This window comes from Nelumbo lutea, chromosome 6 (genome assembly GCF_056320005.1).
Source record: "Nelumbo lutea isolate HS-2025 chromosome 6, American lotus-T2T, whole genome shotgun sequence".
Lineage (NCBI taxonomy): Eukaryota > Viridiplantae > Streptophyta > Magnoliopsida > Proteales > Nelumbonaceae > Nelumbo > Nelumbo lutea.
The window spans coordinates 69,462,185-69,486,913 of record NC_142689.1 but is presented as its reverse complement, the minus strand read 5'-3'; the positions used below and the strand labels follow the sequence as shown (position 1 = coordinate 69,486,913).

Sequence of the window (24,729 nt, the reverse complement as noted above, 5' to 3'; positions counted from 1 at the left end):
TTTTCAAAAATGAAAATAAAAATAAAAATACATAAATTTATCAATGACCCAAATTCTCCACCTCTATTTACGCCATTTTTTGGACAACGGTACCAGCACAATACCACGTTCAGACATGCCACCAAGCCATCGCTGTTAGGGATTTTCCCCCTCAACTCAATATCCGATTACCCGATTTCGATCCGAATTCATTCGAATTCGTATACACACTGGAATTTGGATCTAACCTCATAACCGATCCGATTGGACTTGATTAGATCCGATCCAATTACAGCCCTACTGTTACTCGGTGTGAACAAATCGTTGAGGATTCTTCGAAACTATAAATATGGGTTTGACTCTCTTTCTCTGTAATAACTACTTTTCCAGTTCTCCCTCTGTGGTGCTTTCCTGTCACTATGGATTTGTCGGAGAGGAAAATGAAGTTCTTTCTTGGGTTCCCGATCGTCTTCTTTCTATTGCAGGCAAGGGATTGATGACTCTTCTTACTATTTCAACGTTACTTTTCGGCTCCGTACCGGGAATTTCTCCCGAAATCCCTTTTAGTGATCATCAGCGACTAGAAATTCGAAGTTCTTAGCTTAAGATTTTTGATTCCTCAAGCGCAGCTGGGAACTCCATAGATATCTCGCAGTTCTTTATTTGGATTTTTTTTTTGTTCTTCAGTTATCCTATATTTGAACTTGTTTCTTAGCGCGTGAGACACTGAGACCGATTCTGTTTCTTTAGCTGGTTTGCACTATTTGCTTTATGCTTTTTGCTCGATGGTAATTAAATTTGAGATATCGGATCGAGCTTTTAGTTAAGTAGTATATATGCAAATTAGTAGTTATTCTGTCCTGTTGTTTTGTAATATATAACTTAAAACAACTCATTAAAGTTAATTTTTACAGGAAATTTAATCTTCCACTTCCTCATCCTCTTCTTCTACTTCTTCTTCTTTCAACTGTTGTAGTTTTCTGTATCATTAATGAAACGTGGCTAGATAATCTATAATAGATAATGGAATATCATCTCCCTAATTTGATGAACCTAAAAATTGTACTGCTTCATTTTACAGGTTGTAGGAAAGTAGTATAGTATGCACCATTAAAATATGACCATAATTTATGGAGCTGCTGAATTATTGGTGTCCCCTAATGTGAAGTCTCATTTATGCAGAGCATATTTGTATCTTTAGTAACTGCAGAGAGTTCCAGTGCACGGCTTCTTTTGATGTCCAATACCAGTTTTAGGTGAGGCTGTTACTATCATTCATAAACTCGTTTGGTTAAATTATAAGGCACATAGCAAGGGAATCAACAGATTTTGTAAGCAAAATCTTAACACATTTATGCAAAACTAAACAGCTTTAGATGTTCTCATCCCAGGGAGTTTCCCTTGTATGAGTTTGTATTGATATATTGTTTTGTTGTCCTATGAAATCTCCACCATCATGCTACCGAGTACTTTTTTTTTTTTTTTTGTCATTATTGGCGGTTCTTCATGGTGAATTGCTGTTGAAAAGATGTGTCAAGTGTTCCTCTGACATGACAGTGGAAAGAATCATTTATGATGCATATTGTGAAAACACAGTCTCACTTAATAGCCTTGTAATCTATTTTGGAGATTCCCTTCGTTATGGGGTTTGTAAAATTTATATGCCATTGACTTCTATATTGTGTCTCAATTGATATCTAACTCTTTTCTACCCTCTCCCCCCCTCAAAAAAAAAAAAAAAGAAGGAAACAAAAGAAATTTATATCTAATTCTTGATTGTCTCAAATTTTGGTGTTCTATATTTCATTTAGTGGTTAGTTACTCTGGTCTGGTATTCTTCTCTTTTCAGGGAAAGACATTCAGAAGAGTATTGTTCAATGTATGATATATGTGGAAAACGTAGTGATGGGAAGGTCTTGAACTGCCCTTATGGCTCCCCTTCTGCGAAGGTATTTGTTAGCAGAATTCCTTATTTTTCTGTACAGATTTGACATGTTAAGGTGCGTTTGTTTCTTATTTTCAAATTTATTTCTGAAACAACGAGAAAGTGGTTTCAGTATGAAGTCCAATTTGTGGATTTATGTTTGTTCTTTTCTGAATGTATCAGATTTTATTTTTAGCCCTGCAAACGGATTGAATCAAATTCAGATAGGGGTAATCTGAATTCGGTTCAATAAGAATTATGGGATAATTTAATTCAATTAAAATCCGATGAATTTGATTCGATTAAATAATTCAATATTCAATTAAAAAACTCATTTGATTTGATCATCAAGGAACAAAGATGAATGTTTACATTTGACAAACTCCTATTCAATAAAAATGGCAAAACAATCAGATTCATAAAAAAGTAGAACTATCTTAGAATTGAAAATGTCACAGTTAACATACTTGTTTGGTTGTAAGTCCTGTGTTGGGAACTCGGTGTTGGTGTCCAATGTTGGGAGATTTGAGAACGGAAGCAGAGAATGCATGACAGGAGAGGAAGTAAGGTACCTTGTAATCTGTTGTGGACTAGTGGTGCAGCCTACACTATGTCCTGCATCATCTGGTGGTGTTCCTCTCTTAATGACAACACCTATGATGTACGATGAGCCATGAGAGTTTTGCTATTATGTTTTGGGCAATAGATGAGTGTTAGTCAACGGGGCAAGGTAGTGACAGTTATTTGACTAGGTGGTCAGTGGTCAGTTGCGGTGTTTTAAAAGCGCAAGGCACAAATTAATAAAAAAGCTAAAAGATAAAGAATGTCAGAAAATTGAAAAAAAATTCCAAAAAAAAAGAAAAAATATTAGACATAATATTAATAAAAAATATAAGCATAAAATTTAAAAGTAATGTTTTAAAAAACCTATTATCTAAAATTAAAATACCTAAACATAACATGTAAAGCGTATTCAGATGAAAATTTAAAAATAAAATCAAACATATAAAACATTGTTAAGCATATAAAACCCATAATGTAAAACATATTACATTCTTGATCCTACGAGCCGCCTTTGTGCCATGCCCCTCGAGGCAAGCCCAAACAAGGCCATGTTAGGGTCTTAAATTCTTAATTAAAAATAATGATTTTATAATTTTAATTGCCTTTTAAGAAGATATTTTATTAAGATGAATAAATGAACAACATTAGAAAATAGAGGGTTCTTGGAGCTTCATAAAAGGCAATTAAAATTATAAAATCATTAATTTTTGTGTGAAAATTAAGAAATTAAGACCCTAACATGGACTTATTTGGGCTTGCCTCGAGGGGCATAGTCTGGGGGTTTGGGAGTGGAGCCCCCAGCCCAGCTGCTAGGTTCAAAAAAAGAAAAAAAGCATAAAATTTTCAAAAGGCGCACCAGGCGTGCGCCCTTTGAAAGTGCTGCGCCTAGGACCTTGGCAAGGCACCTACCCTAAATGCACCACCTATGAGGCGTGCCTTTTAAATCACTAGTTAGTTGTCAATTAGGTTAGGTAATAGGAAAAAGGTAATATGTATTATATGGATTTGATCTGGTAACTTAATGGATCAGATATTCCAATCTGATTTCATTTGTTTAACTCCAAATAGATATCTGAATCCATCATAAATGTATCGGATTCGAATTTGATTGATATCTGATCCAATTAGAACCCTACTTTTACTTGTATTGTATTGTAAATTATTGTTGTTCTCAGATAGTCAATTCATTTTTGTCTATGTCCAGCCTGATGAACTACTTTCTTCAAAGATCCAAAGCTTGTGCCCAACAATCACTGGCAATGTTTGTTGTACGGAAGTTCAGTTTGATACACTGCGGGCACAAGTCCAACAAGTAAGCTTTTTTCATCAAGTTTCTTTTAATAGTGACCAATAAGAAAGTGACTTTTAATAGTGTTTGTTCTGAATTTTTTTTTTCAACTGTTGTAGGTTAACAATGTCCTGTTGTGGATTAATGTTTTTGGTGCTTTCTTTTTGTTTCTTTCTTCCATGCTAATATGTAATTCTTAAGTATCATTTTGGATGATTTTAACACTTCTATCAGGCATTGTATCTACTACTTTTGGTTCTTGAATCTATGTTTGGTTGTATGCATAAATAAATACACGCTTGTGTACCATTAGTAAGTGACTCCATTTTAGAGTTTCTAAACCCAATGATGCAGCATTAATAAGCCATTCTACTTCAAAAGATATCTCATGGGGACTTTTATAGAATTCCAAGGAAATTGTAAACCTTGGTGGAAGCATGTGGGTTTAATAATAAGATGCAAAGAGAGAGGGACTTTTATAGAATTCCAAGGAAATTGTAAACCTTGGTGGAAGCATGTGGGTTTAATAATAAGATGCAAAGAGAGAGACATACTATTTGTAGGCTATGCTCTTAATTACTTTTAAATTGTTACTCAGTTGTTTTATCTTTGAATAATTCATTTTATTAACCTTGGATCTTTCTGCATAATTACTGGCTAGGTAGATTTTCCTAATTAGTGTAGACAGACTACTTTGTTATTCTAGTTTGATCAACAATGTACTTTCCTAGAATGGTTCTCTATATTTATCCCTTAATTTTATGTAATTATTGCAGGCAATTCCTTTTCTTGTAGGTTGCCCTGCATGCTTGAGGAACTTTTTGAACCTCTTTTGTGAGCTTACTTGCTCACCTAATCAGAGCTTATTCATCAATGTAACATCTGTTACCAAGGTCAGGAATTCCCATTAGTGCTATGTATTTTGTTCTAATCTAATGTGATGTTGCTCTTATGTTGTAAATTTTAACTAAGTTCTCTCCCTTTTTATTGGCCCTTTTGGTTGGTTAAGAAGGATGGTAGTTAAATCTGGTTAGGGATTTAGAGGAGGAAACTGTTGAGTTTTCTTCAAGGTTAGATTTGGTAATATCAAACTGGATGGTTGGATGTTGATGCTATTAAGCTGATGATCTTGTAATATTTTGGGGTGTGAAGTTGACGTCTAGACTCAAGAGTATCTTGACTTCCTTTGGTAATAATTCAAGATTTGTAGGTTTCTTGGAGTGATGAACTGATCAGAAATTCTAAACTTGTTTGGTCTTCTGGTGGCAATAGGTTCATTGCATTTCACATATTTATCTTCTGTATTCGCAAAATCACTTCAATATCCATGTGGTTACTTTCAGTGACATCATATAGAAGAATATGATGTAATGGAAAAACTCATTGTATCATATAGCTGGAAACTAAAATATACGTACTTCAAATATTGATGAAAGCTTAAGCTTTTTAAGAATGAAAGCAAAAGGAAAGCAGTTCTCTTTCAAGCTGCTAAGACAAGAAACCTAATTTTGAAGAGTCATGATTGCAGGACTCTTCAATTCTGATTTTTGACTTAGGAAGGGGTGCTTCAGATTTTTTTGGATTTCTTAGTGATTTTTGAGGAGGGTGGTTCAAATCTTGGAGTTTTTTGAGGTCTTTGGAGGGAGCAGAAGCATTTTCTCCTGTTTCTACCTACTCCCATGAAGAAAGGAATCTTTCTGGGCGAAGGTTTCTATGCACTAGAAGGGTGGTTAAGGCCTCTAAAGGGGGTAAATCTATTTTCCGTCATCTACAATTGATTTCCTAAGCTATTTTGGGAATTATGGAGGACAATGAAGTTGGATACAAGTCCACTAGGTGGAGGAGGTGCTAGTGACCCTTTTGGGGCAAGAACCATAAGTGCAGTTAAGTTGGATGGTACAAACTACTTGGAGTGGTCCCAAGCAGCAAAAATGGCTATTGGTGCTTGTGGATAATTGGGGTATGTCACTGGTGAAGAGAAGAAGTCTGAGACTAACTCTTCCTGGTGTGTACAGGCAAGTTACATGGTGATGACCTGGCTGTGCAATTCTATGTTACCCCATATAAGCAATAACTTTTTATGGGCTAACACAACTAAGGAAGGGCATAATGAAAGTCGATCTTCAGGAAGTTTGTTGCTTTTGAAATTGGTAAAGGTTATTGCATCAGATTATGGAAGGAGGTGTTGTGTGAAGACTTTGTGTCAAATCTCAAATTATTGATTACAAGTTTGAGAAAAAGAATGGAGTTCCTTGACATGTTTGTGCTTTATTTTCTTCTTAATTAAACTGTTTTCATGCACTTTTTTCTGAACTGATAATTTTGATGTGTTATTCTCAATAGCAATTTATCTTCTTTCTTCCTTTGCAGTGCAATTGTTGCTTTACATGTCTATATGGTGTATTCATAAATATTTTTCAAATTAACAATGATTTGATTAGGGTACTGAACTTCATGAAAATAATGTTACTTGGTCACTTTTTTGTTAGGTTAACAACAATTTGACTGTGGATGGCATTGATTTTTATGTGACTGATGCTTTTGGTGAAGAGTTGTATAACTCTTGCAAGGATGTGAAGTTTGGGACTATGAATAGTCGAGCCATGGACTTCATTGGTGCGGGCGCTCAAAATTTTAGAGGTGAGGAATGTTTCTGAGATTTCATAAAAAAATATTTATTCCATGTTATGTATATATATGAAGTGGTAACTTTCATTAACTTAAGGAACATTGGTACAACTATTACCTTCCAAAGAAGGTGATCTCTCAATTCACAGTAGACTTACAAACATGCCCATAAAAGAGTTCCCCTAGTAACCCCTTGCTTTCCCAAAGCATCAGCCAAGGTGTTCACTGACCTTCTAGCTAGCCCATTTGAATTGTATCTAATCTCCCATGTTAGGTTCAAAATTTCCCTTACAACTTATCTATGGGACCAAGTGCCTAAGCTATTTGTCTGCATCCAGCCTATTACCAACTTTGAATCTCCCTCCACTTCTAAATGCTGAAAACCCATCTGTTTAGCCAATCTGAGTCCTTGCAGTAGTGCTATTAATTCTTCCCTGAGTCACCAATTCCAATGTGTCCAGAGAATAAGGACAAGATTCTTCCTTCCATATCTCTGAGAACACCCCCAACTCCTGAGGGACTAGGGTTACTTACAGAACTGCCACCAAAGTTTAGCTTTACCCTCTTTTGTTGAGGAGGGGAATAGTAGGAGCTGAGGAAGAGGAGCCTGCTCCCATACCCCATCCTCTAAACAAGTAATCTACTGTACAATCCTTGAACAGATCCAATGTTTTCAGCGAATGTAAGACCTTGATGATTATTTCTTCTACCAATTCATCCTTTGATTTTCCTTGCCCTTGGAAGGTCCTAATGTTCCTCTCTTACCAGATTGCCCAAATAATAGATGTTCTCGTTGTTCTCCACATCACACTACCCCATTTCTTTGGTTGTTGGAAGAAGCTCGAGTCAAAAAGGTGCACCACTCGATGGAGGAGTCCACCTGTAACCAAAGATATGAAAACCAATTCCAAATATGAGTAACAAAAGAACAAGATATTAATAGATGGTTCACTATCTCTCCACTAGCTACACAAAGACTACAGACATGTTGGGATAAGCAACAGTTTGGCCTCATTTTTTGAAGCACATCCAAAGTATTGATTTTTCGGAGGACCACTTCCCAACAAAAAGCCCTAATGTTAGGAGGTAGGAACACACCACACTTATTTAATAGGAAAACAGATAAGCAAGTTGGTCGGCTGCAACAAGGCATTAAAGAAAGAGGGGCAAGAGATAACCCAAAGAGGATTCTGACCAAATTCTACTATCAAGACAAGATTGGTCCAAAAACATTAAATTTAAAAGAAAGAAGAGTTCATCTGCAATGCACACTTTTGAGTCCTTCAAAGCTCTTCTCAAGCCCAAGTGTCAAGTAGTTCTATGCATCTTACTTCTTAATATAAAACATTTTTACTAAAAATAAAGAAAAATGAGATCCCTCTTCTTCTTCTTTCTCCTTCCTCCTTGTCCTCCTCCTCTTAAGGAGGCTTACACCTCCTTGTGTTCAGGAGAGGCTTATGCTTCTTACGTTCTGAACTACACCTCACACCTCTAGGTAGTGGAACGCCTTGCGTCACACCTCCGTGTTTTAAAACATTGCTTACTTACTGGACTGATGCAAAAGAAATTGTTTTGGTTGAAATCAGTATAAATGTTGAATATCAAAATAGATTGTTTACTTTGTTGGAACTTAGAAGCTTTCAAACACCAAATGTTTCAATCAATATTTTCTACTTATAAACTTAAGAAAACTACCATATGAATTAAATATCTTGGTTCCATTACAACTTCTAGAATCATTATGAAAAATAGCTCCGACAGAGAATTTTTTTTTGATGAATAACTGATTACTTCATTGAATTTTAAGGAAAGTGTACAAGAGAAAGTGAGAGAGAGAGAAGCTCTCTTATCTCTCCCCTTTAACTTTAGTTATAATTACAATTACAGTTGTGCCCAAAATGTTTGAATTCTCCCAACCCCTTGCTTGGCTAGTGCATCAGCCATTGAATTAGCTGTTCTTTTCACCCATTGTATTCTCAGTTCCATGTCGTTTGTGATCCATCTGAATTTTTTCTTCTCATTATTATACTTCCACATCCTACTTTCCTCATCCAGTAGCCAAGCCACTACCAGTTTGGAATCCCCTTCAATGATTAGCTTTCTAGCATTCATGGTTGTAGCTCTTTGCACTTCTTCCATGACTGCCATTGCTTTCGCTCTTAGTGAGTCTCCTTCATCTGCTGGGCCTGAGAATAATGCACACACTTTACCCTCCTCATCACTGAATACACCTCCAATTCCTGACCTTCCTGGGTTTCCCATGCTACTGCCGTCAAAATTAAGCTTTATAGATCCTCTTTCAGGAGGGGCCCAAATAGGAATAACAAGCTGCTTATTGACATTTGAATCTGCCTCTATCCAGTTTCTAACGATATCATCAATGGATATATGTGAGAGGTTTCCTAAGGATTTCATCCATTGAGCCGCTCTAATCAGAATTGATTCAGTCATGGCCTCTTTTGTTCTCTCCTTTTCTCTAAAAGTTCTTGCATTTCTTTCTTCCCTTGCTGCCCTAGCACTCTTCCACATTATGTTACCTATCTTCTTTGGCGAAGGACAGTAAGTTGGGTCAAAGAGACTTTTGATGTCAGCAGGAGGTGTCCACCTGCATTCAAATAAGGAAAAATGCCATTCCCAAATACCAGCAACAAACGGACAAGTAATAAACAAATGAAAGCAAGTCTCACTATTAGCCTTGCAAAGAACACACCAGTGTGGGGAAAGACGCCACTTTTTCCTCTTCTTTTGTAGCCAGTCAAAAGTATTTATTCTTTCGTGTACAACTTCCCAACAAAAATCCACAATCCTAGGTGGGATAGGCTTGCACCATACCTCCTTAACAGGAAAAGATTGAGGGGGACTAAGGGGAGGTTGGGTTAACACTTTGAAGGAGTTACAGGAAAACAGGCCCGAAGAGGAAGGTGTCCAAATTCTTTCATCAGACTTATCAGGATCAAAGAAAGTTCCTTTAAGGTTTTGGATTAAAGAGAGTACGCTATCAATTTCTGAATCTCTTAATCCCCTTCTAAAGCCAAAGTTCCAATCAAAACCATTGACTGAGTTTGAAGGGACTAAGAAAGTTGAAATGGGCTCACTCTTGAAACATGATAAAAAATACAAAGAGGGGTATAAGTCTTTCAAAGGGGAGTTCCCATTACCAGATTTGATTCCAAAATTTGATTAAGTTGCTAGAATTGAGTTCATACCTTGCAAGAGGCAAGAAACAAGGTAGAATTGCTTGTATGGCCTTCCAAGGTGAAGCTCTGGTAGCCCGTTGCAGTGATTCAGCATCCCATCCATTGTCCAACAGCCTGTGTATACTCACCACCACCCTTGCTCATAGTTTCTCTCTTTCTTTTGGCATTCTCCATAGCCACTTCCATAGTAGAGATAAATTTCTTTGTTTGTTGAAAGGTTGTAGCTGAAGTAGTAGAAGAGAGGTGAAGGCAAACAAGTGCTGAGAATGTTGAACTGAGTAGCCCAGTCGACAATACTATTATTTATAGTAGATTACAATACAGTGTTACATGAAATGTTTGGAATGCCCCTGATTAGTGATGGGACACCCAGACTGCTTAAAACACTAAACAGACTTAGGCCCAATAACAAAGGCCCAGTACCTAACAGCTTAAAACCCAGTACTAACTAACATGTACACTTATCAGTTGAACCAACAATGCATAAAAACAGTCAACTTAACACTCCCCCTCAAGCTAAGCATGGATGTCAGTCATGTTTAGCTTGCCAAGAAGGTCCAAGAATTTTGTTGCAGCCAACCCTTTAGTCAGCACATCTGCAATCTGCATCTCGGATGGAGTATAAGGAATGCAGAGTTCTCCCGAGACTATTCTCTCTCTAACAAAATGTCGATCAATCTCAATATGTTTTGTCCTGTCATGTTGCACTAGGTTATTTGCAATGTTGATGGCGGCCTTGTTGTCACAGTACAGCCTGAGAGGACCCTCAACTTTTATGCCAAGCTCACCAAGAAGGGTCCTAAGCCACAGAAGTTTAGCAACACCATGAGCCATAACTCGATATTCAGCCTCCGCACTTGATCTAGCAACCACATTCTGCTTCTTACTCCGCCATGTAACCAGGTTCCCTCCAACAAATGTACAATATCTTGAAGTTGATTTTCTGTCCCTAGTAGAACCGGCTCAATCTGCATCAGTATAAGCTTCAATTTCAATTTTATTGTGTTTTCTGAACAGAATTCCCTTTCCTGGGCAAGTTTTCAAGTACCTGAGAATTCTTTCAACTGCTCTCATATGAGGGATCTTTGGAGAGTGCATGAATTGACTGTGAACATGCACAGCATAAGCAATATCTAGTCGAGTGAGAGATAGATATATCAACTTCCCTACCAATTTTTGGTATCTCTCTTTATCACAGTAGTCCTCCCCTACTGATTCCTGTAGACCATGGTTCTGTTCTATTGGAGTATCTGCTGGTCTACACCCTATCATGCTTGTCTCTTCTAGGAGGTCAAGTACATACTTCCGCTGACATATATAGATCCCCTCTCTTGACCTAGCAATTTCAATCCCAAGAAAGTATCTCAAATGGCCTAAGTCTTTGATCTCAAATTCAGAATCTAAAAACTCCTTTAGTCTTTTGATCTCTTCCAGGTCATTCCCAGTAATCACCATATCATCCACATAAACAATGAGTGCTGTAAGTTTGCTATCCCGTCTCCTTATGAACAAGGTATGGTCTGCACCACTCTGAGTGTACCCCACTTTCTTCATGGCCCCACAAAGCCTCTCAAACCATGCACGAGGAGACTGTTTTAGGCCATATAATGCTTTCGTTAGTTTACACACCTTTCTATCAAAGTCGTAGCCTGGTGGAGGGTCCATAAATACCTCTTCATGAAGATCACCATTTAGGAAGGCATTCTTCACATCCAGCTGATGGGGTTCCCATGAAAAATTTGTTGCTAATGACAGTAAAACCCGAATTGTCTTGAGCTTCGCTACTGGAGCAAAGGTTTGTTTGTAGTCAATCCCTTCTTTTTGAGTAAACCCCTTTGCCACAAGCCGGGCCTTGTACCTTTCAATGGACCCGTCCTCCCTGTGCTTTACAGTGAACAGCCACTTGCACCCGACAGTGCTCTTTCCTTTTGGCAGATCCACTAATTCCCAAGTCTTTGCTTTCATTAAAGCTTTCATCTCTTCATTCATAGCTTCTTTCCACCTTGGGTCAGACACAACCTTTGAGTACCTAGAAGAAAAATGTATAGAGGAAAGAGCAGACACAAAGGAGTGATAGGATGGAGATAAACGTGAGTAAGAAACAAAATCAGCAATGGGGTGCCGAGTAGTACAAGAACAAATAGACTTTCGAAGAGCAATAGGAAGATCCAAATCAGAAGTATGTGTGTTGCGATTACTTTGGATTGCGGAGACAGATTGATCCGAGTCCAACTGGTTGCTGTCATGAGTTTGAGGTCCATTTTTTCTTTTGTTGTAGGTGATTCTTATATCTTTCTGTTGCCTACTAGAGCCCTCAGGAACATCTGCAGTATCAGGAGAGGTAGCAGGCACAGTGGGAGCCTCACTAGGTTCACCCGGGATGCCACAACTAGGAGGAGTAGAAGGAGAGGATGGAAGGCTCGAGGCAGATAGAGGAACAAAAATGAAGGGAGAATAAGAATCCTCTTCCATCCCACTAGTCTCCCTTGAAGAGGATTCTGGGAAGACTGAAAGTAGGGTTGAGACAAAAAAAAAACATCTCTGGTGACATACTTTCTCTTGGTGACAGGATCATAACACTTGTAACCCTTTTGTGTAGGAGAGTACCCCAAAAAAATTCCTTTTGTAGCCCTAGGATCCAGCTTGGTCTTCTTTGGATCCTTTACATGTATAAAACATACACAACCAAAGACCCTAGGAAAAAGAGGAAAGTCTGGAAGGGTAGGACACAAAACAGAGAAAGGGGTTTTCATACCCAACACCTTAGATGGCATCCGATTTATCAGATATGATGCAGTAAGTACTGCTTGAGACCAGTAGTGCTTGGGAGCCTTGTGCTGGAATAGTAAGGCTCGAGCTGTCTCCAATAGATGTCTATTCTTGCGCTCAACAACCCCATTCTGTTAAGGGGTATTAGCACAAGATGATTGATGTAGCATGCCAGCATCTTCCATGAACAAGTTCAAGGATTTTCAAAATATTCAACAGCATTATTTGACCGGAATTGTTTAATCTTCTTGTCAAATTGTGTTTCAATCATTTTGCAAAATGCCATGGTTATCCGTGGCACTTCATCTCGTCCTTTTAACAGGTAGATCCATGTGCATCGAGAGTAGTGGTTAATAAAACTGATAAAGTAACGAAAGCCATAAATAGAATTAATAGGTGAAGGGCCCCAAACATCAGAGTGAACCAAATCAATAGGAGCTTGAATTTCATTACTGGAAGCCCTTCACATCAGAGTGAACCAAATCAAAAGGAGCTTGAATTTCATTACTGGAAACTGGATAAACAATTCTACATTGTTTTGACTGTTGACATATTTCATAGACCAAACTCTGACTTGAAATGCCCTTAAACAATTCGGGAAACAACACTTCCAATGAAGAAAAAGGTAAATGACCTAGCCTAGTATGCCACAGATGCAACCTAGCTATTGACTCCACATTCTCCGGACCACTAACAACAGATGCTTGTAAGGCTGAACCGATGTCTGTATCAAAATAGTAGAGGCCTCCATACTCATGACCGCTCCCAATCGTTCTCCTCGTCAATCTGTCCTGAAAGACACAATGAGTAAGAAAAAAGGTTATGCTACAGTTCAAAATTTTGGTAAGTTTTGAAACAGACAAAAGATTTGAGGTAACACTAGGAACATGCAAAATTGATTTAAGAGAGAGGTCCTTGCTTAGGTCAACCACCCTTTTGCAAGAGATGGTGGAGAAAGACCCGTCAGCAACTCTCATCTTATCCTGACCAGACAACAAGTGATATGAAGAGAATAATGAGGACATATGTATCATGTGGTTAGTTGCACCGGAATCAATAACCCAAGAAGTAGAGTCAATAGGACTAGTTGCACTAAAGGGAGAGACTATACCTGATCTGGCAAGAGAGGTGGAAGCAAAAGAGTTACTCCTTAGACGGGCTAAAGCCCGGATTAGGACCTCTACCTCACTAGCAGTGAAGCCCAAAGTACCGGCTCCAGAGGAATTAGCAACCTGCCCCATGGAAGAAGAAGCCACTGTTGGTATACTCTGTGAGCTATCACCATTGTTACTAGTGACAAGGTTCCCACTTGCCGCTTGACCCTTCTGTCGCTTCTTGTATTTTCTCAATGCAGCTGGCTTCAGGTGAGGATACAGGACCCAACACTTTTCTTTTACATGTCTTTCACCTCCACAATGAGTGCACTTATGATGCCTTTTGTCTGGATATCTGTCCCCCTTTTGATTTGTAGAAATCAGGGCTGAATGTTCTACAGATTGTTCAGCTGGTTGCTTCTGAGTGTCAACTTGCATCTCCTTTCTCCTGATCTCTTCATTCCTTACCAGATAATAAACATGATGTAACTCGGGCATTTCATCTCTTCCAAGAATTTGTGACCTTATGCCCTCATACACTGGGTCCAGGCCAGCCAAGAACTTAAAGGCTCTACTCTCTTCAATCTGCTTATCATGTCTCTCCTTGTCCCTGGCATTCTCCCAATCCAGAATCAAGTGATGATCAAGTTCTTCCCACAGTCCTTCCAGAGTTGCAAAATATGTTGCAACTGTCATATCCCCTTGCCTTAAAGCAGCAATGTCTTGGTTCAACCTGTAAATTCTAGCATTATTTTTCTTCTGTCCATAGGTTTTTGATACTTTTTCCCAAATCTTAGCTGCTGTGGGTAAGTGTTGAACAGTCCTGGCAACTCGTGGAGTCATAGAAGCAAGCAGCCAGGACATAAATGTGGCATTTTCCTTGTGCCACACTGCATACTCCACACTGCCAACTTCGGGTTCCTTCTTCTTCCCATCTAAATAACCTGTGAGTTCACAAGAAGTAATAAAAAGCATTGTAGAAACGGACCACTCCCTGAAGTTGTATTCATCCAGCAACACACTTGTAATCTGCAAGCTGTGCAAATTCGGGTTCTCCAGACTTGAAGACCTCCCACCAGGTCTGTTATCCCTAGAAGAGACCTCTCCGAATATTAAAGACATCTTGGTCGTGGACTTTGTGTAGACAACACTATTTCGGACTAGCCGAAGTGGTCACAGTTCTGAAGTGGACCAGTTACAGCGGCAAGAAGAATTCAGTGAGCTAGTAACTGACCTGAAACTGAGAGCTCTCCACCACTGCACTATGCAGACTTCTCTTGGGCTTCGACTTCTGCTACTATAGAGAGTGCTTACCCCTACGACCAATACTAGGACTGCTGAAATCAGTCCTCAACCTAGGTCTATCCTATACAGACCTCTCTTAGCAGCCAAATGGCTACTAACTACAAGAAGCAGTCTAGTAGGACATCAACTTCTGGGTCTTACTTCCCTTGTGCCCTACAACCAAGGGAAACCCTAGGTTCGAACCTTGTTATGTTCTACGGCAACCCTAGGGTTTCTCCGCAGCAACCAAGATAAAAAAAAGAGAGAAAGAAAGCGAGAGAGAAGAGTTGGCGTCGGCTGTGACCAGAAGATCGCTCAATGCTCTGATACCATGGTTGCTGAAAGGTTGTAGCTGAAGTAGTAGAAGAGAGGTGAAGGCAAACAAGTGTTGAGAATGTCGAACTGAGTAATCCAGTCGGCAATATTATTTATAGTAGATTACAATACAGTGTTACATGAAATGTCTGGAATGCCCCTGATTCGTGATGGGACACCCAGACTGCTTAAAACACTAAACAAACTTAGGCCCAATACCTAACAGCTTAAAACCCAATACTAACTAACATGTACACTTATCAGCCGAACCAACAATACATAAAAACAGTCAACTTAACACCCTGTGAATATTTCCTATTCCAAGACCCCAAGCTTTTTATCTCTACTGACTATCTCCCAGCACACCTTGTGATCTCTTTTCTCTTCTCCTGGCTCCCATAAGAAGTCCCTTATTAATTTCTCAATGCTCTTGCTTACTCCCGCCGTCATTTTGAAGACTGACATATACACAGGGAGGTTCGGGTTGACTTTATTAGTGTTATCCTACATCCTAGGAAATGTAGCCCTTTTTCCAACACACCAGTTTCTTTGTCACCTTTTCTACAACTGGATTCCAAAAGCTTGAGTCCTTCGGGTTGGCTCCTAAGGGTAAACCTAAGTAGCTTAAAGGCCATTGAGAGACATTGCAACCCAAAATTTCAGCACAAACTTCAAACTCTCTATCCTCCATGTTTATACCTGCAATGCAACTCTTCTTGAAATTGACTTTTAATTTGGATAAACTTGCAAAGAGATGCATTGTCTGCTTTAGGTTCCTAATCCACATCACATCATCCCCTTCACAAAACAATAGGGTATCATCAGAAAATTGTAAATGGGTAACCGACACCCTATCCTTCCCCACTCTCCAACCTCTTAGATCAATCAAGGCAGAGCAGTTTGGTGTCCAAAATATAGAAGAGCTCTATTTGATTGGGAAGCTAAAGAGTATGTAGATCTATTGGAAAAATTACAATTAATGGAGCCTCAGGTGGAATGGAAAGATTCAAGATTGTGGAAAGAATTAAGAAATTGTTTATTTTCAGTTAAATCCTTTTATCAGTCTATCTCTAGATCAAGTGGGGTTGTCTTAGGGGTGAAAGGCATTTGGGGAAACCCTATTCTGCCAAGGGTGGAAGCGTTTGCATGGTTAGTGGCTTTGGGTGGTATTTTGACTTTGAATCACCTTCAAGGTAGAGGTTTTCACTTGGCTAACAGATGCTACCTTTGTGAGAATGCTGAAGAAAATGTGTGTCATTTGCTGGTTGAGTGCTTTTTCTCCAAATTTATTTGGGGCTTTTTCTTTAGGCTTTTCAAATTGGGTGGATGGATTCCTACCTTGGTGGAGGAAATCTTCTCTAAATGGCCTAAGATAGTTGGGAATGTCAAGGAAGAGATCACCTGGAGTTGCATTCCTTTGATAGTATGTTTGGAGATTTGGAAAGAAAGGAACAGGAGAATTTTTAATGGGAAACCTCATTCAAGGGACCACATAACACTCCTTTGTGGTAAACGAGTCATGGATTGTATCTTGATTCTCCCAAAGTTCGAAGGTGTTAGAGAATATCAACCTATTCAAGACCTCACCTAACATCTTAAGCTTTTAGGTTGAATGGTTCTTTGAGATGGTATTAGAGCCATTTTGACCAAGTGGTCTAATGTTTGATCCTTGTTACCCCCATTATAATTAAATAAGTTTCAGCACAAGGTATGGGTGGACCTGTGCTTGTTTATGCTTCAAGCCCAATGGGCTTTTGTGTGAGGGGGTGTATTAGAGAATATCAACCTATTCAAGACCTCACCTAACAGCTTAAGCTTTTAGGTTGGATGGTTCTTTGAGAGAAGGAATCCCAAAGGAAGATCTTAGTGCTGGATTTTGGAACGCCTTGCAGCTTGCTTGATGTGTTTTTTTTTTCTTTACCTTTTTCTCTCAGTTCTATGTTTTTAGCCTATGCTTATTTGAATCATCTTTGTTGCTGGTCTTCCCTTGTATTTTCTTCTTTTGCTCTTTCTTGTAAGGCTGTACTCAAGTGATAGCAGTAAAGAAGGTTAGAGGAGATAGAAGAAAGAAGAAGAAGAGAGGAGAAGAAGAAACTAGTTGGAACTAGAGAGTAAAGTCAACTCTCTCTAGTCAGCCAGGTTATATTTATAGTTTTCTATAATAAAACAAAAAGTTTGTCATGCCCCTACTTATGCATGGGACACATCACTTAACTTAAACATTACACCTCACACCAAATAGAAATAAAAAGACCAAACTACCCCTACACAGGCGACACTAACACTCCCCCTCAAGCTGGTGAGTATATATCATATAGTCTCAGCTTATTACATATGTAGTCCACTCTTCCTTGACTGAACCCTTTGGCGAACAAGTCTGCCCATTGGCTTCTTGTGTTAACATATGCAGTATCTATCACTCCACTAAGCACCTTCTCTCTCACAAAGTGACAATCAACTTCTATATGTTCTGTTCTCTCATGAAAAAATGGATTAGAAGAGATGTGGACTGCAACTTGGTTGTCATTAGTAAAGTTTTATAGGAGTGTCAATTGAGTACCCCATCTCCTATAGAAGATTTCTCAACCACACTAGTTCACAAGTTGTATGTGCTATGGCTCTGTATTTAGCTTCTTCATTGCTTCTTGCCACCACTATCTGCTTCTTACTCTTCCGTGTCACCAAATTACCCCCAAGAAAGGTATAATAACCTGTTACCCCCAAGAAAGGTATAATAACCTGTAGTGGATCTTCTATCAGATATAGAACCAGCCCAATCAGCACCGGTGTATCCCACTATTTCAAGATTTCCTTCACTCTTGTATAACAAGCAATGAACAGGAGCTCCCTTCAAATCCTGTGCAATCCTTGGAACTGCATCCCAATGTGGAACCCAAGGATTTTGCATAAACTGGCTCATCACACTAATTGCAAATGAAATATTTGGCCAAGTAATGTTAGGTAGTTTAGCTTACCCACCAATCTCCTGTACCTTCCAGGGTAAATACTTAACGGTGTATACCCACTTACAACTTACAGAATGCTCACCCGGAGGGAGCGTGGTGAGATACCACGTATGATTATGAGCCAAAGCTGGGAGTTCTTCCATTGTATGGAACTACCTTGGAGAGGCAAGGGCTTCTTGGACATTCATAAAAACAGAAATAGAAGACAACATAGAGACAAACTGGCGATGGAAAGCAGAAATGTGAGGTAAGAAACATAATTTGAAATAGAATGAAGTGTGCAACTATGTTTACCTTTCCGCAAGGCAATAGGAAGATCAAGGTAAAAAATATTGGGTGAGGCCGATGTGGGAACAATTGCCGGATTTGTTGATAGTGAAGAAGCTGGAGGGGGAGCTGGTACATGTTGCCAATGTGTATACACTTGTCGGATAGGTGGCCGTTCAACAAGGAGTTGCACTAGAGGCAAAGACTTAGTCACAACTAGAACACGTGGAATGGGGTCCTCAGTGGGAACTGGAAGAGGAGATGGAGAAGAAGAAGAGACATCACCTGACCCAGAAAAAAACGGAATAGACTCAAAGAAAGTAACATCAGGACACACAAAGGAATGTCGAGAATTGGGGTTATAGCACTTATACCCTTTCTGGGTCTGGGAATAGTCAAGGAAGATACACTTAGTGGATCGTGCATCTAATTTGTCCATTCTAGGTCCAAGATTATGGACAAAACATACAAACCCAAAGGGAGTAAGAGGAAACAAAGTTGTGAATGGAGAATGACCATCAAGGATGGGCGTGGGCATCCGGTTACTAAGAAAGCAAGATGTAAACTCAACATCACTCCAAAAATGTTTGGGTACATTCATATGGTGCAAAAGGGACCGAGCAGTCTCCAAAAGATGGCGGTTCTTTCTCTCAGCCACCCCATTTTGTTGTGGGGTGTAGGTACATGAGGTCTGATGGATAATGCCATGTTGTTCCAAATACTCTTGAAACAGTGTATAAAAGTATTCTCGACCATTATTAGAACGAAGAATCTTAATGTGTACACCGAATTGTTGCGGATTTTAGCATAAAATTTTTGGAGAATGGAAAACAATTCACTCCTTTCTTTCATAAGATAAAGTCATGTCATCCTTGAATAAATCATCAACAAAAATAACAAAGTATTTGTAACCATTGTATGACACTATTTTATTTGGACCCCAAATATCTGAATGAACTAAAGAAAAAGGACTCGACATACGATTATAAACCCTAGGACTAAAGGGGACATGATGATGTTTCTCCAACTGGCATGACTCACAATCCAAAGCAAAAAGACTACTCAATGACGGAACAAGTGACTTAAGCGTTTTAAGTGATGGATGACCAAGTCTACAGTGCCATTAAAGAGGAGAAAGAGATGTCTGAAGAGCTGTTGACAAACCACCACCACCACCACCAAGATAATACAATCCACTAGCTTCATGCCCTCCACCAATCTTTGTCCCCGTCTTGAGATCCTGAAAAACATAAAGAAGGATAAAAGGTGATAGAGCAATTAAGAAACTTGGTCAGCTTACTAACAGACATAAGATTAGAAGGAAATTTGGGAACATACAAAATTGAGGATAGGGATAAATGGTCTATGTCAACATTACCAACACCACAAATAGAAGATGTGGAACCATTAGCAAGGGTAATAGAGTGTGATGTGGAGCACTGAGAAAGGGAGGAAAACACACCTGGAGTCCTAATCATATGATCAGAAACTCCAAAGTCGATAATCCAATGGGAGGGTTTGGATGCCAGACAAGTCATACCTGAATGTGCCAGGGTAGCTATATTCTATTGAGACGTGGCCTGGATAAACCACTCATACTCATCACGTGGGACACTCATTATCTCCTTCCCGGAGACATCTGTAGATGTAGAAGGCATCTGATCAGCTTGTTGAATATCCTATCTTGTACTATCATAACTAGCTATTGCATGATTTGCCCAAGTTGAATGTGGGCCATGCAAATCATAACAAAAGTTAATGGTGTGCCCTTCCATACCACAATGTGTACACCTACTTGGACCATCATTACGTCTTGTGCCACGAGTTCCCCCTAAATCTCGACCTCCAATACGTCCACTACCAGGACTATACATGGGTCCACCACCATCACTACGATCGGGCTGAACTCCCCGAGATCCACCTTTAACTCCATGACCCTCTCCTCTTGTCACTACAAAGGCAGACCTGTTAGAGATATTAGAGTTCTCTATAGGTCCAACAGAAATCCTCCAAAGTCGGGCAAACACCTCTACTAGAGAAGGAAGAGTTGACCCACCTAGTATGTGTGCTCTCACTGGTTCATATTCAGATTTTAGCCCTATTAAAAATCCAGTTACATCGAGTTGCTCTCTTTGTTGTTGTTGAATCTTAACATCAGAAGTGAGGGGGTGGTATACATTCAACTCATTATGAAGATTCCTCATGCTAGCATAGTATTCCTCAAGACTTTGATTACCTTGTTGCAGATTAAAGTACTCCCGATAAAGCTGATACACTCTAGTAGTATTGTCTTGTCCAAAGCACAATTTCTTGGCATGGTCCCAAATCTCCTTGGTTGTATCTAAGAACATAAAATTTACACTGATCTTGGGTTCCATACTATTCCATAACCAGGTCATAATCTGTGCATCTTATTATTCCCAGTCACTATGTTCTTGAGATTCAGCAGGAGGTTTTTCTTCTCTTACATGCTTCACTTTCTTCTTAGCCCTAAGAAAGACCTCTATGGATTTCGCTCAAGGCACATAATTCTCCCCATTCAATTTGATAGAAGTCATCTGAACATTCAGGTAATTGGGGGGGAACCATAACACTAGACTTGAGATTCAGCAGGAGGTTTTTTTCTTTCTCCCTTTTTTTCTCTCACCTGTATATCACACGCCTAATTCACTTTTCCCACACTGCACACTAATGACAGATTGTTGCTGAAGACACCTACTGTCACAGTTTTCAGCAATAACAGTCATTGATATTCTTCACTCTCAGCACCACAAAACTACCTGAATACACACCATAAACATAGCAACTCACTAACTACTCGAATCACACTGAAACACCTATACAGCCCACCTATTTGATCAACAAAAAACCAACTTGCACTCGACTGTTCACTGTTCCACCTGAAACAACCGTCTTCGTACCATCGATTAGAGGGTTTACAAACCACCACAAACACCCACTAAACCACAGACCGGAGGAATGAAAACCTCCAAAAGGGAAGGACAACCACTCCTTTTCGTCCCTTTTCTTTATCTCCAACAGATGATGAAGAAATCTTGAAAACCCTAGGCCGAATGACAATGGAAAATAATTCTGGCAGATCTGAATTTGTTATAGTGGCTCTGATACCATGATAAAGTTCAGATCTGCACTAGTATTCAGTTAGAAATAGCATTAGAAGAAGGTTAGAGGAGATAGAAGAAAGAAGAAGAGAAGAAGAAACTGGTTTGAACTAGAGAGTAAAGTCAACTCTCTCTAGTTGGCCAGGTTATATTTATAGTTTTCTATAATAAAACAAAAAGTCTGTTATGCCCCTACTTAAGCATGGGACACATCACTTAACTTAAACATTATACCTCACACCAAACATAAATGAAAAAGACCAAACTACCCCTACACAGTTGACACTAACAATTACCAAAAAAAATTATCAATGATGGGTAAGGAAATCAATAAAAAAGGAGTATAATAGATTCCTCCCTACTAGTTGTATATAATGGCATGTAATTACAATGGAAGTCGTTTACACTCCTAGAATGTTCATCAGGTAGAGTAAGGATATAGTGGAACTCAAAAGGGCATAAATTTCTTTTTGTACATATTTTCCCTCCCCTCCGAGCATTTGGACTTTTATTCAAAGGAGGCTCTCTGATTAGTGCTCCTGATGACCCGGGAGTTGCATGAATTGGAGGTGACTTTTTTTGGCATGGAGGCGAAATCTTATGGGACTATGGCAACCCCACTGGGGATGCCAACTCCACCAAGATTGAGGTCATTGCTTTTCTGAAGGGGCTTAGAATTGCAATGCAACAGCACTTCAAACCTTTCTTCATTGTAGGTGACTCAGTTAATACAACCAGATGGATTCAAATTATAGGAAGTGGTCCTTGGATATCGGTTCATTTCTGAATGATATTAGGGACTTGATTGTGCTCCTTTCATCTCACATTATATGGGTTCTAGGTTATCAAATACAACTGCAAAGAAGAAATTGGGTACAACAGGCTTTTTTGTATAATGGTAACTTCTTACCTCAGTGAAGGAGGCTGCGCCTTTTTTTTCCATAGCTTTGTATATTCTCTCATGTATATTTTTTACCCCTATTTGTTGAATATACATGTCACTTTTTTTTTTTTCTGAGAAAAATGATTTGTAGCTTTGTTAATCTTCCATTGATATGTCCAACAGACTTCTCCTGTTGCATGAACTGATATTATTTGATGGTAACTTCTTATCATTTCTGTAAGTTCTAAGGGGGATGTTATCCTTTGAACCTGTTCAGAAGAATGTAAGCTAGCAATCCACTACTTCTAATTCATTTTGTTTCGGATTGTTTTACTAGAGTGGTTTGTATTTATTGGTCGTCAAGCTGACCTTGATGTCCCCGGTTCACCATATGCCATTAATTTCCGATCAAGCATCTTTGAATCTTCTGGGATGAAGCCTATGAATGTATCTGTTTATTCATGTGGTGACACTTCTCTTGGCTGTTCTTGTGGTGATTGCCCTTCTTCTTCCACATGCTCTGGTTCTGCACCCCCTCCCCCTCACAAGAAACATTCTTGTTCTATTAGTATTGGGTCCCTAAAGGTAAGGAGGAATGCTATATAGAACAATTGATTCTTTTCGTTTATTTACAGTTTTAGGATCTCAGTTACTTCAGGATGCATTCGTTACATCATTTTCTTACAATATTAATGATTAGGTAATACCATGGGATATGGATATTTATTTGTACCTCTTCTTAGTTTTGCATCCTTATCATCTTGGTCATATCTTCTGATTACTGCAGGTCAAGTGTGTTGAATTTTCATTAGCCATTCTATATATTGTATTGGTTTCTTCATTCTTGGTTTGGGGCTTTTTTCACCGGACAAGAGGAAAAAAGGGCCCAGTTTCCAGGTTGAAACCTTTGTTGAATGCTGTGGATGAAAGCGAACTCCATTCTGTTAACAAGCAGAAAGATGATATCCAAACCATGCAGGTGTGTCTCATGTACCATTGATGTACATTTACAAGTCATGCAGTATTGTAAGTTTTGAAACCATTAGGCATTTCATCAAGTGAAAATGGTGAAAATTTGTCAACTTTGCTCGGGAATCTGAAAATTTTGAGAAAGATTAAAACTGTCACAAAAGTGTGCAAAACCTTGGGATCCGCCTTATATCTATTAGGACTCTAGATATGTTTAAGATGCAAAACCAAATACTTACAAATGAACTGCAAGGATCGCAGATTCAAATCTAAGCACTTTGGATAGCATTTGGATTAACAACTGTTTGTATGACAACTCTCCAAAACTGGATATGGGTGTTTATATTGAACACCAACCACCTAGCCTCTTCTAAAACATAGTATTTTGTTCTTTTAGTCACACCATCTTGCTTTGTATCAATAGCACAAAATAATTGGTGGATAATATTTCTTTCCCCTAGATAATTGCTATAATCCAATCCAGGTTTCATCATACAAGCCCATTAATACCGCTAGTTTGGTTTGCTAAAGACTTCTTAGATGGATAGTCAAGAAGGTTAATCCCAGTGACTTCACAAGTACTCTAATCATCTTTTCTGTGCCTAGGCCCTAAAAAATACAACAATCAAGAAAGAAGGTTGTACAATTTTAAGTATTTAACTTATTAGTCAAACTATTAATTTATTTTGATCAGCAGAAGAAAAGATTTATTATAATAAATTGGAATTGAAGTTAGTACATATAGGAGACAGGACTTCCCACCCAGAAAACTACACTCAGGATTACATAGTAGCCCGAAACAATTGCTGCCTCATAAGCCCTTGCTCAGCAAGGGAATCAGCAAAGCTATTTGCAGTCCTTCTCACCTATTTAAATTCAGCATTTATGTCCTTTGCAATACTTCCTACTTCCTGAAAGCATGTTTAAGAGTCCACAGTGTATGTCTGTTACAGTTAGCCCATGAAACAATTATCTTTGAATCCCCTTCCACCTCCACCTGTCTGTAACCCAATTGTTTTGCTAATGGAAGACCTTCCAGCAAAGCAAATAATTCAGCTTTCAATGAGTTCCCCATTCCAATAGGTCCTGAATATAGATCAGTATCCTGCTTTCCCAATTCCTGAACACACCACCTATTCCTGCCTCTCTTCCCAGACAACCCAAACTATTGCCGCCTTTGTAACTCTCCACAATATCCCCCCTCTTTTTCTTTGGTTGCCTCAAAAGGAAGCTAGATGAACCAATTCTGCCATGCAGTTTGAAACTTCTCTCTTCGTCCCCCCTTCCCCTCACCCACCCCACACACCCATTCTTTGAGATGCCTCATTCACATCTCCTACCTCCCTTACCTCTTTAAGCTAGGATTTGCCACCTCCCAAGAACACTTCTTGCTATTGCCTATCTCTCTGCCTAGGCTTTTCCATAAACAAGCAGATTGTATATCTCCTTGTTACATTCCTTTGCCTTGCTATCTCTACCC

At 39.0% G+C, this 24,729-nt stretch overlaps 1 protein-coding gene across 1 annotated transcript in view; it reads left to right on the top strand.

Moving 5' to 3' along the window:
* Window positions 1–348: 348 nt before the first annotated feature.
* LOC148849510 (uncharacterized) overlaps window positions 349–24,729 on the top strand; it is a 65,748-nt gene continuing 41,367 nt past the window's right edge. The window contains exons 1-8 of the mRNA XM_088951950.1: window positions 349–464; window positions 1,162–1,235; window positions 1,829–1,928; window positions 3,672–3,779; window positions 4,532–4,648; window positions 6,245–6,395; window positions 22,618–22,865; window positions 23,068–23,259. Of these exons, the coding sequence (XP_088808076.1) occupies window positions 399–464; window positions 1,162–1,235; window positions 1,829–1,928; window positions 3,672–3,779; window positions 4,532–4,648; window positions 6,245–6,395; window positions 22,618–22,865; window positions 23,068–23,259 (1,056 nt within the window). The 5' untranslated portion in view covers window positions 349–398. The remainder of the gene's footprint in view (window positions 465–1,161; window positions 1,236–1,828; window positions 1,929–3,671; window positions 3,780–4,531; window positions 4,649–6,244; window positions 6,396–22,617; window positions 22,866–23,067; window positions 23,260–24,729) is intronic.